General features: G+C 39.7%; 1 protein-coding gene across 4 annotated transcripts in view; it reads right to left on the bottom strand.

Annotated features, from left to right (window-relative positions):
* Positions 1-303: 303 nt before the first annotated feature.
* myripb (myosin VIIA and Rab interacting protein b) overlaps positions 304-13,712 on the bottom strand; it is a 112,066-nt gene continuing 98,657 nt past the window's right edge. The window contains exons 10-18 of one of the 4 annotated variants that reach the window (XM_072378584.1): positions 12,957-13,483; positions 12,112-12,261; positions 11,158-11,925; positions 10,872-10,934; positions 4,901-5,089; positions 4,648-4,809; positions 4,416-4,511; positions 4,158-4,218; positions 304-3,305 (exon numbers count right to left, since the gene is read on the bottom strand). In XM_072378584.1, coding sequence (XP_072234685.1) covers positions 3,262-3,305; positions 4,158-4,218; positions 4,416-4,511; positions 4,648-4,809; positions 4,901-5,089; positions 10,872-10,934; positions 11,158-11,925; positions 12,112-12,261; positions 12,957-13,483 — 2,060 coding nt within the window. In that variant the 3' untranslated portion in view covers positions 304-3,261. Of the gene's footprint in view, positions 3,306-4,157; positions 4,219-4,415; positions 4,512-4,647; positions 4,810-4,900; positions 5,090-5,126; positions 6,407-10,871; positions 10,935-11,157; positions 11,926-12,111; positions 12,262-12,956; positions 13,484-13,712 lie in introns of those variants that run through there. The other 3 variants (XM_072378586.1, XM_072378587.1, XM_072378588.1) reach the window with 3 other exon arrangements.

The raw sequence follows: 13,712 nt of genomic DNA, 5'->3' as shown, positions 1-13,712 counted from the left end.
TGGGTGAGAGGCAGGGTACACCCTGGACGGGTTGCCAGTCCATCACAGGGACACACAGAGACAGACAAACAACCATGCACGCTCACACCTAGGGAAAATTTAGAGTCACCAATTGGCCAGACATGCATGTTTTTGGATGGTGGGAGGAAGCCAGAGTACCCAGAGAGAACCCACGCATACAGAGGGAGAACATGCAAACTCCACACAGAAAGGGCCCAGCTGGGAATCAAACCTAAAACCCTCCTGCTGTGAGGCGACAGTGCTAACCACCACACCACCGTTTCCTTCAAAACAAGAAGCTCCTTTTAAGTTTGCAAATTTTATTTATCTCATAATACATTTTATTTTTCAGAGTACTGTGGCACATAGAGATCTGCAATTTTTTTTGCTTGTTAATATTCTCCCCAACACGTCATATGGATTGCAACAAACGATTGCACATAAGTGAATGGGCCGCCTGTGGAGCAGTGCACAGTGAACCTTGTCATAGTCATTCAAACCGGATTTAACAGGAACAAAAACAGCATTTTTTGAATTTTTTTTTTCTTTAGTCCTGTGTATGTCTTCATTTCTGAGTATCCGAGGCACGGTTTCAACAGTTCGTTTCACTTCCTGTGTGAATTCGGCCTCACAAGTCATAATTTTACAGTCTCTTGCACACAACACTGAAAGGTTTGTCGACTATGATTGGGCAGTAAACACATTATTCTATATCATATCCATCTTTTCACACATATACATATATTAACAAACTGTGATCTGCTATTATATATTTTTTACATTAGAAAAATACAGGACACTGATGATTGGACCCTTGTGAATGTGCTTCTCATGGGAAACTTTACATCAATTCAATAAAACCAGAAACATGCTTTTATACAACAACACCTCTGTAGAACAAGACTGACAAAGTACAGGATCAGTGTGCAAACCCAAAGATGCAAAAGGCTGGGATGATAAGGTCACTAATAAAAGATGCAGAGCATTCGTACAGAGGATCATCACACCTTTCATGCAGTCCATCAGCAAATCACAACCTGCTCTTACCTTAGCCAAAGCATAAACAAACATGGATGACTAAATTAGATTATGATTAAAATAAAAATAAATAAATAAATCACCCGATAATGACAGAAATAGTGTTTAAGGATCTGAATCACTCCAAAAATGCCTCTCGACGCCTGTGTTTTCGTTGCATTTACCATCATCATTACGGACACAGTATCAAATGGTAAATGGAGGCTTACACTGAAAGCACTTTGAGTCATCACGCATGTGAGAGTCTGATAAGTTTGACTGAGGAGGATTCATCTGAGGAAAGAATAAAGCCTTTAATTTGCAATAGTACTTATTCTAGTGGTATTGCATAAAAGGTTATGTAAGTACAAAAATAAATTGCTTGTAACAAAATCATGGTGTCCTGGCATTTGTTATAAAGCCCATCAGACTTCATTAAGTAAAAATGTTTACAAGATTTTCTGAATGCAACACAAAAGTTCAGACATGACCCAGCAAAGAGAAAACATGAAATCATAACATTGTTCAAACAAAAGGCCTCAAAGGTTGAAAGTAAACAAAGAAAAATGGGAGAAAGAGAAATGACTGTGCAGCAAGGAAGAATCCTTCTGCACAAAAAAAAAAGTTAGGGAATAAACTTGAAAATGGAACCTTGGAGGCTTTTTGTTGAGCTCGATGTGGGTCTTTTTTGGATTCAGGTAAAAGAAAGAGAGCACAGATTCCACATTAAGGCTGTTTGTGTTGTGTTTTCTCTAAAAACCACTGATGTCCTTTTCTGAGCCAGAAGTGAGGTGTCACTCCCACCTTATGTGGAATATATATGGTGTTACAACACTGTATTTAAGTATTTTCCTAAATATAACTGTTGTTTGTTGTCTAAAGAAATAAAATAAAATTAAGAACACAAAGGTCTAACACAGCAACTCTTAAGGGACCTTGTTCCCCCAGGTGGGAACAAGGTCCCATGACTTGTTCCACTATTAGCCCTCCAACCACATGAAAATTGAGTTAAAATTCAAAATGGCTAGCTAGCTGCTAAATGCAACCACAGTTAGCAACTAGCTGCTAAACGTAGCTGAGCACGTTCAGCAGCAAGGTATAACCCCTCAGAGGTAGATGCTGAGCAAACTGAGCTAAATGAAAGGAACATGGGACCTAATTTATGGTAGACTATACTAATTTTCACCTAGTTTATCAAAAGAGTCAGACTAACTTCTCTATTCCACTAGTCTTTATGCAAAGCTAAACTAACTGGTTGTTGGCTTTTCATTAGCTTCACTGGCTGCGGCCCATTAGCTTAATCATAATTAGCACTCTAGCATGAGCGATGGGCTATGGATTCTCATATTCAGCTGTCAGTAGGAAAGCAAATTATTATACCTTCAAAATGATAAGCTGTTTAAATATGTTTTTTAGCCACGCACCTACTGTAGAGTGATATATCTCTAAAGTGTGCTTTGAAGACCTTTATTGCCATGGCACATTAGAGTGGCAAGAAAGGACAAATGTTTTGGCCCTGATACTTTGCATATCTAGACACAATTTTCAGGTAAGTACATGGTTTTTAAAAAATTCAGTTAAAAAAATAAATATCAAAAGTGTTACAATCACTCCCCATACGAGGAATACTGTTTGATAGCGGTCGTATGTTTGCATGAAAAAAACAAACCAAACAACAACAACAACAAAACCACTGTGAATAGGGGTTGCAGTATGAAAGATTTCTCACATCATTTGATAGTAAGTAAGATGAAGTATAAAAGTCGGCTCAGCCTCTTTTTTTGGGACACCGAATCACAGGAAGTTTCACACGATTTTTCCACAGCTTCATTGAACATTATAATTACAACACTTTTGCAAACAGATAAAAAAAAAAAGGAAATGCGTTTTTGTTTGACTTTACAGATGTTCTTTCTGAGTCGTATGTATCATTAGGAGTGCTTGCGGATTTTAAGGCAGAAACACAGACTGCTGAGTCACCCTTGAATGACAAATCAAGGTTGAGGAGGAGAAAAAACTGTTGATTAATGGGGACAAGGGGAAAGAGCCTGTCATGTTTTCTGTCAGGCATGACTGTGTGACTGTCGTGGTTAGCAGAGGGGTGAGCGCTGGATGGGGTAGGTGTTGGCCCCTACTTGGCCAAGAGCTGGAGGCAGATGCTGGGTCAAGGCACTGGATGTGAAGGGCCCCTGTCCCTGGGGCTCTGAAGTAGCCCTGAGGGACTTGTTGTGCTGTTGCCTGCCACTATGGCCGAAGTACTTTCACTTGTTGCTCTGACTCCATTTTTTCTGAAATATAAAAAGAGAAAAAAGAGTCTGGGTTATCTCCTAAAAATAAAAACTATAAGTAAGATCCATGTCAACATTACTAATTATTCATTTTTACTAATATCTAAATGACTGGACAGTCCTTCTGGCTGCAGTATGCTGTATGTACAATGGATGGATAGAAAGGACACTCTAAGCTGGAATGAATGAATGTGATATGCTGCTCATCTTTGAAGCCATGCTGACAAAGCCTCTGTGACTCAGAGCTATTGTATGGATACCAGTGAAGAAAAAAAGGAATATAAAGAAAGCTGTAACAGAAAAAAAGCCTTTTAATATCATGAAAAGGAGGCAACGTCTTGTTGGTTAATAAAGCAGCTTATCCTCGTGTGCAACATGTGTTTCCTTTTGGCTGCCTTGCATCTAATGGTGCTTTTCAGTCACTGAGTCCTTTTTTAGATGATGTATTCACTTTTACATCCATTCAGCAGCCTCTCTCTTCATCTTGGACAAAGTGCAAAATCTGTTTACTAAAGGTAAATTTCAAATGTTCTCTTGACTCCATCTCTTTTTCTCTCCATCTCTAGCTGTCTGTAACTCACTGAAACAAACTCAGATGCACAAAAATTGCTTGTGTATACGCGACTGTTTGATTTAATCAGCATTGAGCAGATTCTACCGATGAATAGTATGTGGGTAGAATATCACTGCTTATAGAGTGCATACCTTACATATATTGTATTGTGTAGTCAACCACAGCTGAGTCAAACAAAAAAATCATATGATGTTTATCTCTTTCTGCAGCTAAAGTTTTCTTTGAATGCACTCAAATTGAGTTTTCTCCAAATTGAGGGAAAACAACCCATTTAATACCTTTTAGTGGAGGCGCTGGAAGTTTCCTCCTCTGATGGCGTGATGAGTCCAGGGTTTCAGGCTGAAATTTGAGAGTGAAATGATTATACACCTAGCACACATCATTAAACAAACCACAGATGTCTTCTTCAGTTAACTGCAGCTACGTATCATGCCTGTAATGTATGACATCACAGATAATACAGGCATTTTTACAAGTATAATGAATGTAAGGCTGAATGTGCCTGGTATCCGAGAGCCTGAGTGTGAGTGAAGTACCTTGGAATTTGGCTTGACCTTGGAGAAGCGATTGCAGACAGTCACATTTAACCCAGCTGTTTTCAGAGCTGATATCCTCGCCTCAATGTTTGATATCTTCATGCACAAAGAGAATTAATAAAAGGAACGCTTTCCATGACAAGAAAAAGTATGCTGTACTTCTTATTTAGGCTTAGTTTGATTAGAATGCAGAAAATAACTCGCTCAAATAATCAACAGTCTCGTCCAGTACCTGTAGTTCAGACTGCTGGACCTGAGCTGCTGCTGTAGCCACTTGGTCCTCCAGGAAGGCCATCTCTGTGTCTGTGGTCCCACTGCTAATACTGCGGGCGCACTGCTCCAGCTCCCCCAGTGCCCCCTCGAGGCCATACACAGCACCAGCAGCCAGGTACACCTGTACAGACAAGAGGAGACAAACAGTTATATTCCATTAACACTGATATCCATGAGGTGAAACTATTTGGCTGAGGTGCTCTGTTGCTTACATTCTCTTCCATCTTGGTAAGCCTCTGGTCCAGTCTGCGGGTCTCAGAACAGCTGGATATAGGAGAGGCACTCATGGACTCAGAAGGAGTGTAGCTGTCACCTCCCGCCTCTCCGATCAGATCCTCTGTTGCATTCAGGACCTTAAGCACCTCTGTGGTGATGCTGCAGAGCGAGGCTGCTGAATATTTCTGATTCATTTGAAGTACACACACACACACACACACATACACACATACACTTAATAAGAAGCGTTAAAGAGACAAAAAAAAAACAACAAAAAAAAACTTTTTGGTTTAAAGTGAAATGTCCAAAAAAAGTTAGGGCCAGAGATTAATTCAAAAACATTTTATTATTAACAATATGAGCAGAAGGCTTCATGAGCAGGCACAGCAAAAGTAGGAGGCATTTATTTCAAATCTGAAAGCTTCACATTAATGACAAAACAAAGGCTTCATCTGGCATAAGGACATAAAATGCTAATGAGAAAGTTTTTCAGTCAGTAAGCCAAAGATGTTAGGAAATGCAATCACAACAACATCCAATTACGGGACATTGCACAATCACTGATTTGGGAAATACTTTCATAATCCAAAGTGAAAGAGAGCAAAGATAATGTTGCTTTGAGTGTTTATAAGCATCATGACCTCAATGTTCATAGTCTGCAATGTCCTTGAAAACACATTTTGCTGGTGACACGAACATTTGCTTGTCATATGAAAAATAGCATTTTGCCAAGAGCCACATATGTTCGACCTGGAAAAGTAATCAGAGTGTGCAGGACAAGGATGTGAGAACTGACACGATGATGGGGGAGAAACACAAGCAAAAAAGGTCTCAATTCAAAACAAGAGTGGTAACTGATGCTGTGTCTCATGCTTTCAACAGTCAAAAGACATCACAAGTATCTCTTATTAATGTGCAGCCTATTTCAAAACAGGGTGGGTTGCAGCAGTCAGTGATTTAGTCACTAATTACAACCCCATTTCCAAAAGAGCAGGAACACAGAGTCAAATTTAGATAGAAAGAAAAGCCAATGACGTGCACAACTGAGAAAACAAATCAATACTTTTTCAAAATGTTGTTTTGATATGTGCTCATTTTGATTTTGACACCCGCAAAAAAATGTTTCTTAAAAGTTGGCACAAAGGCAAAAAGGACTGGAAATAAAATGTGCAACAACTGCTGTAATAGTTCAGTGACATGACTGAGTGTAAATAAAGCATATTACAGTGTGGGAGAGTGGTTCAACAATAGCAATTCTAAACAGAAAAATTGCAAAGGATTTTGGGGGGGGCTCTTCACCTATAGTACACAATATCATTAACAGATTCAGAGAACTCTGAGACAGACTGAAAACAAGACTGAAATCCAATACGTGACCTTTAGACCCCCATGTTGCACTGCATGAACCCATTCAGACTGGATGCAATATCTGCGTGCATGTCCTTTTCAGACTTTTCCTTTTCAGAGTGGCGTTTGGGAGCCTGACGCAGCACTCATGGCATCTTCAAAACACACAAACAATAACTTTTTAAATATCTAATAAATGTAAGGGCAAAATTTCTGCAGTAAAAGCTGAACGTTTAACATGTTTTTTATCAAACATTTTCAGATTTCAGATTCAGCAGTGACAATTGTGTTAGGTTTGCCAGAACACCCTCAGTTTAAGTTTTAGAGTGCTTTGAGAAATAGATTTAAATAAATAAACAGGACCTTTGGTCTGAATGGGTTAAAAACTGATTAGATTCTGTGTGCAACTCTAAGACACCACCTACTGTGCACATGCATAATCCAGGGCACACGCTCATTTAAAACGGAAAAAGAGGAAAAGTGGTAAACTGTTCTTTGACATATCAAATTTTGAAATTCTTTTTGGAATTCATGGATACCAGATCCTGAGGGCTGAAGACCAACTGATGACAATTCAAAGCCAGAATTCATGATGGTATGGGGTTACATTATGGCACATGACATAGCTAAACTTGCCCAACTGTTGCTAAACCCTATCCTGCACATAGAATAACTGCATGACTCAAACTGAAAATAACTAATGCATGGATTGAATCAGGAATGAACAAATCAATTGACCGTAAACCTTTGAAACTATATGAATTTCCCATGACAGCTACATAAAAAAAAAGTAGGTTAGGTATGCTGGACTTCTGCCTTCACTGCCAATCAGTATATTGATTAACTGGAGCAACTTTTATACAAATTGAAGCTAATTTCCTAATGCAAACAACGATTCAATGGCTAAGATGTCTGGTAAAAAAAAAGCTCCTATTTTATTCACCTGAAGAGATGAAAACACCGAACAAGAAAAGGCAAGGAAGTGAAGGGAGACAGATTTTATTCAATAATGAATGAATCACTGGATGAAGCTTTGATCAGTGGCATCGGTGACACATCGATCCTTCTCTCAGGCAGAGTGACAGTATGAAAGGCCGAGCCTCATCTGGTGTCAGAGGAGGCAGGTATGGATGTGAAAGAAGTGAGGGTGGGTATCTTTTTTTAAAAATGTACTATTCAGTGATCTTAAAAACACTGAGATGGACTGAGATGATCTTAAAAAGACTGAGATGTACACTTTGAGGTATTGATTTGTGCTGGTCAGTTATAGAGTGCATAACTCTATAACTTTTTTGGTCCTCATCCGCTCCAAAAAACCACGGCATCCGTGTAGATCAAACAGAGTGACACATGGAAACGTCTCACTGCCATCAACGTAAAAAGACGGTGAATATATAGAAATTATCAGAAAAACAATGGCACTGCATAATTGTACCCATACTGTTTTATCATTAAATTTATGACTTGTTGTGCTTTCTGTGTTTTAGTTGTATTTTCTGTGTTTTGAACCTTGGGGCCACCATAGATTAGTTTCTTTGTAGTCCAATTTTTTTTTTACTAACATGGCTGCATGCTCTACCAATAACAAATATATTTAAATATATTTACACGGCATCTTCATATATATAGTAGTTTGTAATAAAAAAAAATGCATATCTTATCCTTCAACCTGATCAGTACATGTAGGTTTTGTCTCACCAATTCTTATTTTCTAAAAAGCTTCAACCAACATGTTGTTTGTCATATTGCTGCTAAACATGATGCAAACTAAAAATCTTGTGGATAATTACACCAGGAGTAAATTAGACAGCATAGTGGATTCCCTTTCTTCATTTCAGTTAATCCAATAAAGGCCAAATTCTACATACAGCTGTCCTTCAAAACAGTGTAAATTTGGTGTAGTCACAAAATGCGAACTTAAAAACATAAATATCACTGTTGTTGCCATGATTTGGGGGGATTTGTAAAGGGAGCTGTGAAAACCAACAGAAATAGATCACACAAGTACATGTGCTATTCACATTGTGAAAGATGAGCATGACTCATAAGAGCCTCATAATGTGTTTGGCCACTGACCAACATCGACTCTCAGTCCTCATGTGTGTGTGTGTGTGTGTGCCAGCGCCTGAATTTTGTGTGTACATTTTGCAAAGTTGGAGATGATATAAAAAAGAAAAATATCAGTATTGGAGCATTGTTTTCCACATAAGTATAAACATGGGTAGTTCTATGAAATTTGACATTATTTAGACCATAGTGGTTCTAATTCCAGAAGATGTAGTGAGAGTACTCAGTATATTGGCCTACTATAAATCTATTTCTAAGAATACAAATGCTTTTGTAGAGGACAGAGAATTAAACCATATTACCATTTGCATACAGGAAGCTAATGTGTTTATAGAGATGATGAATACTGCTTTCCGCCATTTTGGTTTTAGTTATATATCATTCAGAGCTATTTTCTCTTTTTTAGGCCAGCCTATTTTTGTGTGAAAAAAAATTGTCCTCTTGCATTTAAATGGTTTGATAATAATAACAAAAATCTGATGCTTACCAGATTTTGAAATTAGGTCAATGCTGTACCATCTCAGATATACAACACAATTCATTTGACAGTGTCAATGATTATTCATCAGTCAATTATGTACATCTCTCTTAAGGCCACTGTGGTTCTTTTTCAGCCATTCTGTTGAATATTTGCTTCTGTGCTTGGGATATTGTCCTACTGCATGACCCAATCTCAGCAAAGCTGACAGGCAGATCACATTTGACTCTAGAATACTTTGATAAACAGAGATGTTCATGGAAGACCCAATGATTGCAAAGTGTCCTGTGGCTGCAAAACAAGCACAAATAATCCCCCCTTTATTGCCGGTTGGTATGAGGTGTTTGAGCTGATAGGCTGTGCTATCTACCTGTTATTTGATAATACCAAGGTGCACGTGGAGCTCTCAGCTGTTAGTTGAATAAAAACCGTTGTAATTTCTTTTTGTCTTGCAGTCTCAACATACAGACCAGCGTATCATCTTTGGCCTGGACTCACATGATCTGCTGCCTTTCAGTTTTGCTGTGTCCACTTTAACTTGTTGCCATTGTCTTCACAGTCTCCAGTTTAAGTAACAACTGCTTATCATTTAAATAATCAACCTTTCCAGGGTGGCCTCTTTCAATTGATCTAAGTCTGATATCTGCTCATGACCCGGGACTAAAGTTAGTTTGCTTTTGTGTCAGGTGACCGTGGCCCAAGATGGAGCTATCTCGTGAAGATCCAGGCCTTGTTCTGAATCATCATCAACCTGAAACAAGAAGCAGAGAGGCCCATCTCATCTCGCAAGTGAGCAGCTTGGTGCAAAAGGTTTGCTGCAGACATGGAACAGGCAGAATCCACCTGGTCTGTCTGCCCCAATACAGCCCAGAAATCGAGAGCTTGATCCACACTTGTCCCACTCTAAAATCACAGTAGGAACTCTGTCTTTGAGGTGATGCCTCTTCCACAGAACTCATGAATGTTGTGGTTGATGTCAAACTTTGATATTAGTTTAATTTTTTATCTTTATTTGTCCTCTTTTTATTCATCCCTCATAACATAAAGTTAATCCCAATGTTGACATCACATCCAATCCTTTTCTTTAAAGCTTCATTCATGCTAAAATACTTTCTGGCTCATCAGTCCACACACTTCAGAAATAGTTTATTTCAACACATACAGTCACACTCTTCACTGATTTGTGTTAGTGTCCGTCTAAATATATAGTTAATCGATGTTTGTGTTAAACACATTTCTTGTGCTGGGTGTTTTGTGATTGCAGGAATCCAAATTCTCTGAGTCCTATGGATGAATGAATGGATATGATCAGTTAATTAACTTTTCACTTAGCACTACAGGCAGCAACAATTGCTTCTCTAAGTGCAGAAGTCTTTCCTGCCAAAAACATCTGCATTGATAGAGGTGCTCACACTTGCTGGTAGTCAGTTAATTTAGTACATTTGATTAGCAGCAATTGGTTGCTACTTTACCTTCTTATTTCCCATGGAAGCCATACTTAGCTTTACTCATATCGCTTCTGAATTTTGGATTAGATTTTCTTTAAATGTAAACTGCCATGTGTTAATGTTCATCTGAGGTCTATAATAATTTCCAGGTAATGTATTTTCTTTGTAACCACTCAGTTTACCCCTGTCTCACGTGTTACCTTTAACAGAAAACATCTTTCAGATGAGAAATGTGTTGTGTTCGGTTTTTGCTGCTGGGTAGGAAAGTGACAGAGGCAGTTTTTCTGGTCGAGAAAAGTAATAGCTGTTCTTGATATGAAACATTACTGGACCTGTGCGGGTGTTGCAATCTGACCTTTTGAGGCTTTCATTAATATGAATTGTTTTTTTGCAGATATCCTGTGATAAATGCCTTTAAACTTTGAAAAGCTGTGACTCTAGAAAGAGGGCTGGTAATGCAGGCACATGACCATTATGCAGTGTACAGACATGCCAGTACATTTGCATAAAAGACTATTAGTGTTTCAATTATTCTGAGTTGGTACAAGCAAAAATGCAGGTTGTTTGAATGACTTCCTGCAAGATATGGAGGGATGCTTTTGCTTTCTATTTGCTGTATTATCTCACCTGCTGTAAGACAGAGGAGAGCAACTGAAGCCGCTGCTGTTGTTCCAAGTCATTCTGCCCCACCTGACGAACACATACATAAGGAAACATGCAGCACATCCAACAACCAAGGGAAACACCGCAAAACAGAGAAAGCGTAGGAAGAGTCACATAAAAATGATATGGGAAGAAAACATTTTCAAGGGTAAAATGAGAAAGAAAAGGAAAAGTTTATCAAAAAGCTGACATACTGACAGAAAAGCAGAGAGGGAAATCAAACTTAATGTTTTTCTTCACATAACCTCACCTGATTGCTTGCCAGCACCCCCTCCTGGGAAGAAGGTGTAACAGCAGGGGAACTTGCGCTTGATCCACTCTTCTTGGCTCCACCTTTGTGTCCTGCCTCTTTCTCCACATCTCTTTTGTGTTGCCTCTTACTTTGTCTGTTGAACTCTCTTTTGTCTCCTCTCTTTTGGTCCTGTTCACCTATTTTCTCCTTCAAATTCTCTCCTTCTTTCTCTAACCTACTCTCCCAAACTCTTCCTTCCTCTCGTACTGAAGCACTCTTTACCACTCTCACATCCTGTTTCATGTCTTGTCCATTCAATTGTTCATCTGCTTCACTTTCTTTCTCCCTCTTGTCACTTGCCAACTGCCTTTGTCTCTCTGTGTCTTTTGACCTTGACCTTTCTATCTGTCTTTCACTTTCTTTGTTATCCGTCTGTCTGTCCACAGGAAACTTTGTGCACTCCTCCTCAGAGGAGCTGACATCTTTGCTGTTGACCAGCTGACTGACTCTGGATCGTAGCTCCTCCTCCAGAAGGCCTCTAGAGCCTGGTCCAGGCCCCAAGCTGCAGGAGGAGAGCTGCAGCCCAGGAACCAAAGAGCAGGGCTTTGGAGGTTTAGGGGCTGGAGAAGTTGGAGACATTGTACCCAAGGCTTCTGGTTCGGGTGTCATGGCATTGAATTTGAGGGCGTCTGGTTCAGCTGCAGCAACTGGCGTGCTGTCGGATGCTGTCTGCTCCTCACTTAATCCCCTCTTCAGCAGCGCGTTGAGTAGAAAACCACTGTTTTCCTTGAATAGTTACAGGTAGATACAAGAAGTTTGAGTAATGGAAACATACCAGACAAAGAATCAATTATGCACTCATTTTTTAAAACAGCAGGTCTTCTAAGAAGGTGAAGAGATGAAGGATTTTCAAGCAAGCTATGATTGAGAATATAACACAAAACCCTGGCTTAAACAGTCAGTATTTTCTACCTGCACTAAAGGGTAGATGGACTGTGCATGACTCTGGCCTCCAGGCCTGCTCTGCTCTGTTGATGACTCCCTTTTGCTTTTCCTGCGTCGCCTTGATCTTCGAACAGGATCACACCGGCTCTCCTCCGCCTCACTGCTGTCTCCCATCACCTGGGGACAATTATGGGAAGTGATAGAGCACAAGTCGTCATTCGTAATACTTTGTACATTGTTACATAGGGAAATGTTGGATCGATGTATAATTTTCAGATTAAATGTTTACACGAAAACCTTTAATTGGAAAGAATAAGTCTTTTCTTATTTGGTTCTCCATTAATCCTTTCACAATCCTTCACTTTTAATTTGTGACCCTTTGGAAGGTTTCTCTGGCACAGGGCTGGGAATCAGTGGACTAAACTTCTAACTTATAAATAAAGTGGTTAAAACTAGCCTTGCATCAAGCAGTTAGAAATCTTCCCACTGAGGCATTACAATCTAAAAATGTCTTACATAAAATCAGTCCTAAGGCCTATTTTTTGAGAAAAAGTACTTTTGCAACTTGGCTGACAGTTTTATTTAAGCAAACTTAAACTTTTTCACAAGCTCTTTTGCGTAGTGAAGTATTTTAATTATATGTTGTTGCATGAGTGTGTTTTGTTAGAAGTACAAGATGTGAACACTTTTACACTTGACTTATGCCCTACAATAACTTCTACAATCTTTTATTACTCGCACATACAATATATTCTTTCCCGTCCAGCCAGCTTCAGCCCCACAATGAGTGCCATTTTCTGAATAAATCCATGTAATATGGTCATTTACAAAAGTACAGAATAATCCACATTTAAATTCTAAAGACATATCACCTTGGGGTTAAAGTTCACGTCCAGTGCCTCAGATTGAGCTGGGTATGGAGCGAAGTTCTGTTGGAGGTGTTGGTGGTACAGAGGCTGCTGATGAGGGTGCAGATGTGTATCCGGCGGCCCTCTCTTCCTCAACAAGTTGTGATGCGGTTTACGAGGACATGCAGACAACACAGACGAGGCCTCAGAGTCTGAGTTGAGAGTCTCTGTATTGGTGTACTGCCCGGAGGATGGTGAGGTAACAGGGAGGTGCTGGGTGTAAGTCCACTCAGGGTCGTGCTGCGAGTCTGTGTAGTAAGTCTCGTCTGACAGCCTGCGCCGGAACTGTCTCAGCGCCATGCCCCATCCGCCTTCATCTTCCTCCTCGTACTCAGATCCCATTTCGTCATAAGCGGAGACGACATTGGACTCCTTTTCGAGAACACTGAACACCAGGCTCTTCCTCTTGGTGAGCAGGCTGGGCCGAGACAGCTGAGAGCTGTGCAGAGCAATCCAGTTCCCATCTGGGCTCTGAAGCACCGAGGATGCACCTGGAGGAACATTACCACCAGTAGCAGAAAGCTTAGAAAAACAGACTTATATCAGTTCTTGTCCACATTGTGAAATACTATGTGGGGACTTAAGTATGGGTAGTATACCTGAGTAAAATCTTAAAAGAGTTAAACAATATTTTTAGTGCTGTCTCCAAACACACACGCTGTTGTACATGGCCATCTTCCACACCCTATCAAGATAATAACTTGTAGGAAAATGCTTTAA

This window comes from Leuresthes tenuis, unplaced genomic scaffold (assembly GCF_036924035.1).
Source record: "Leuresthes tenuis unplaced genomic scaffold, fLeuTen1.0.hap1 SCAF_24, whole genome shotgun sequence".
Lineage (NCBI taxonomy): Eukaryota > Metazoa > Chordata > Actinopteri > Atheriniformes > Atherinopsidae > Leuresthes > Leuresthes tenuis.
This window is presented reverse-complemented; position numbering and strand designations above follow the sequence as displayed.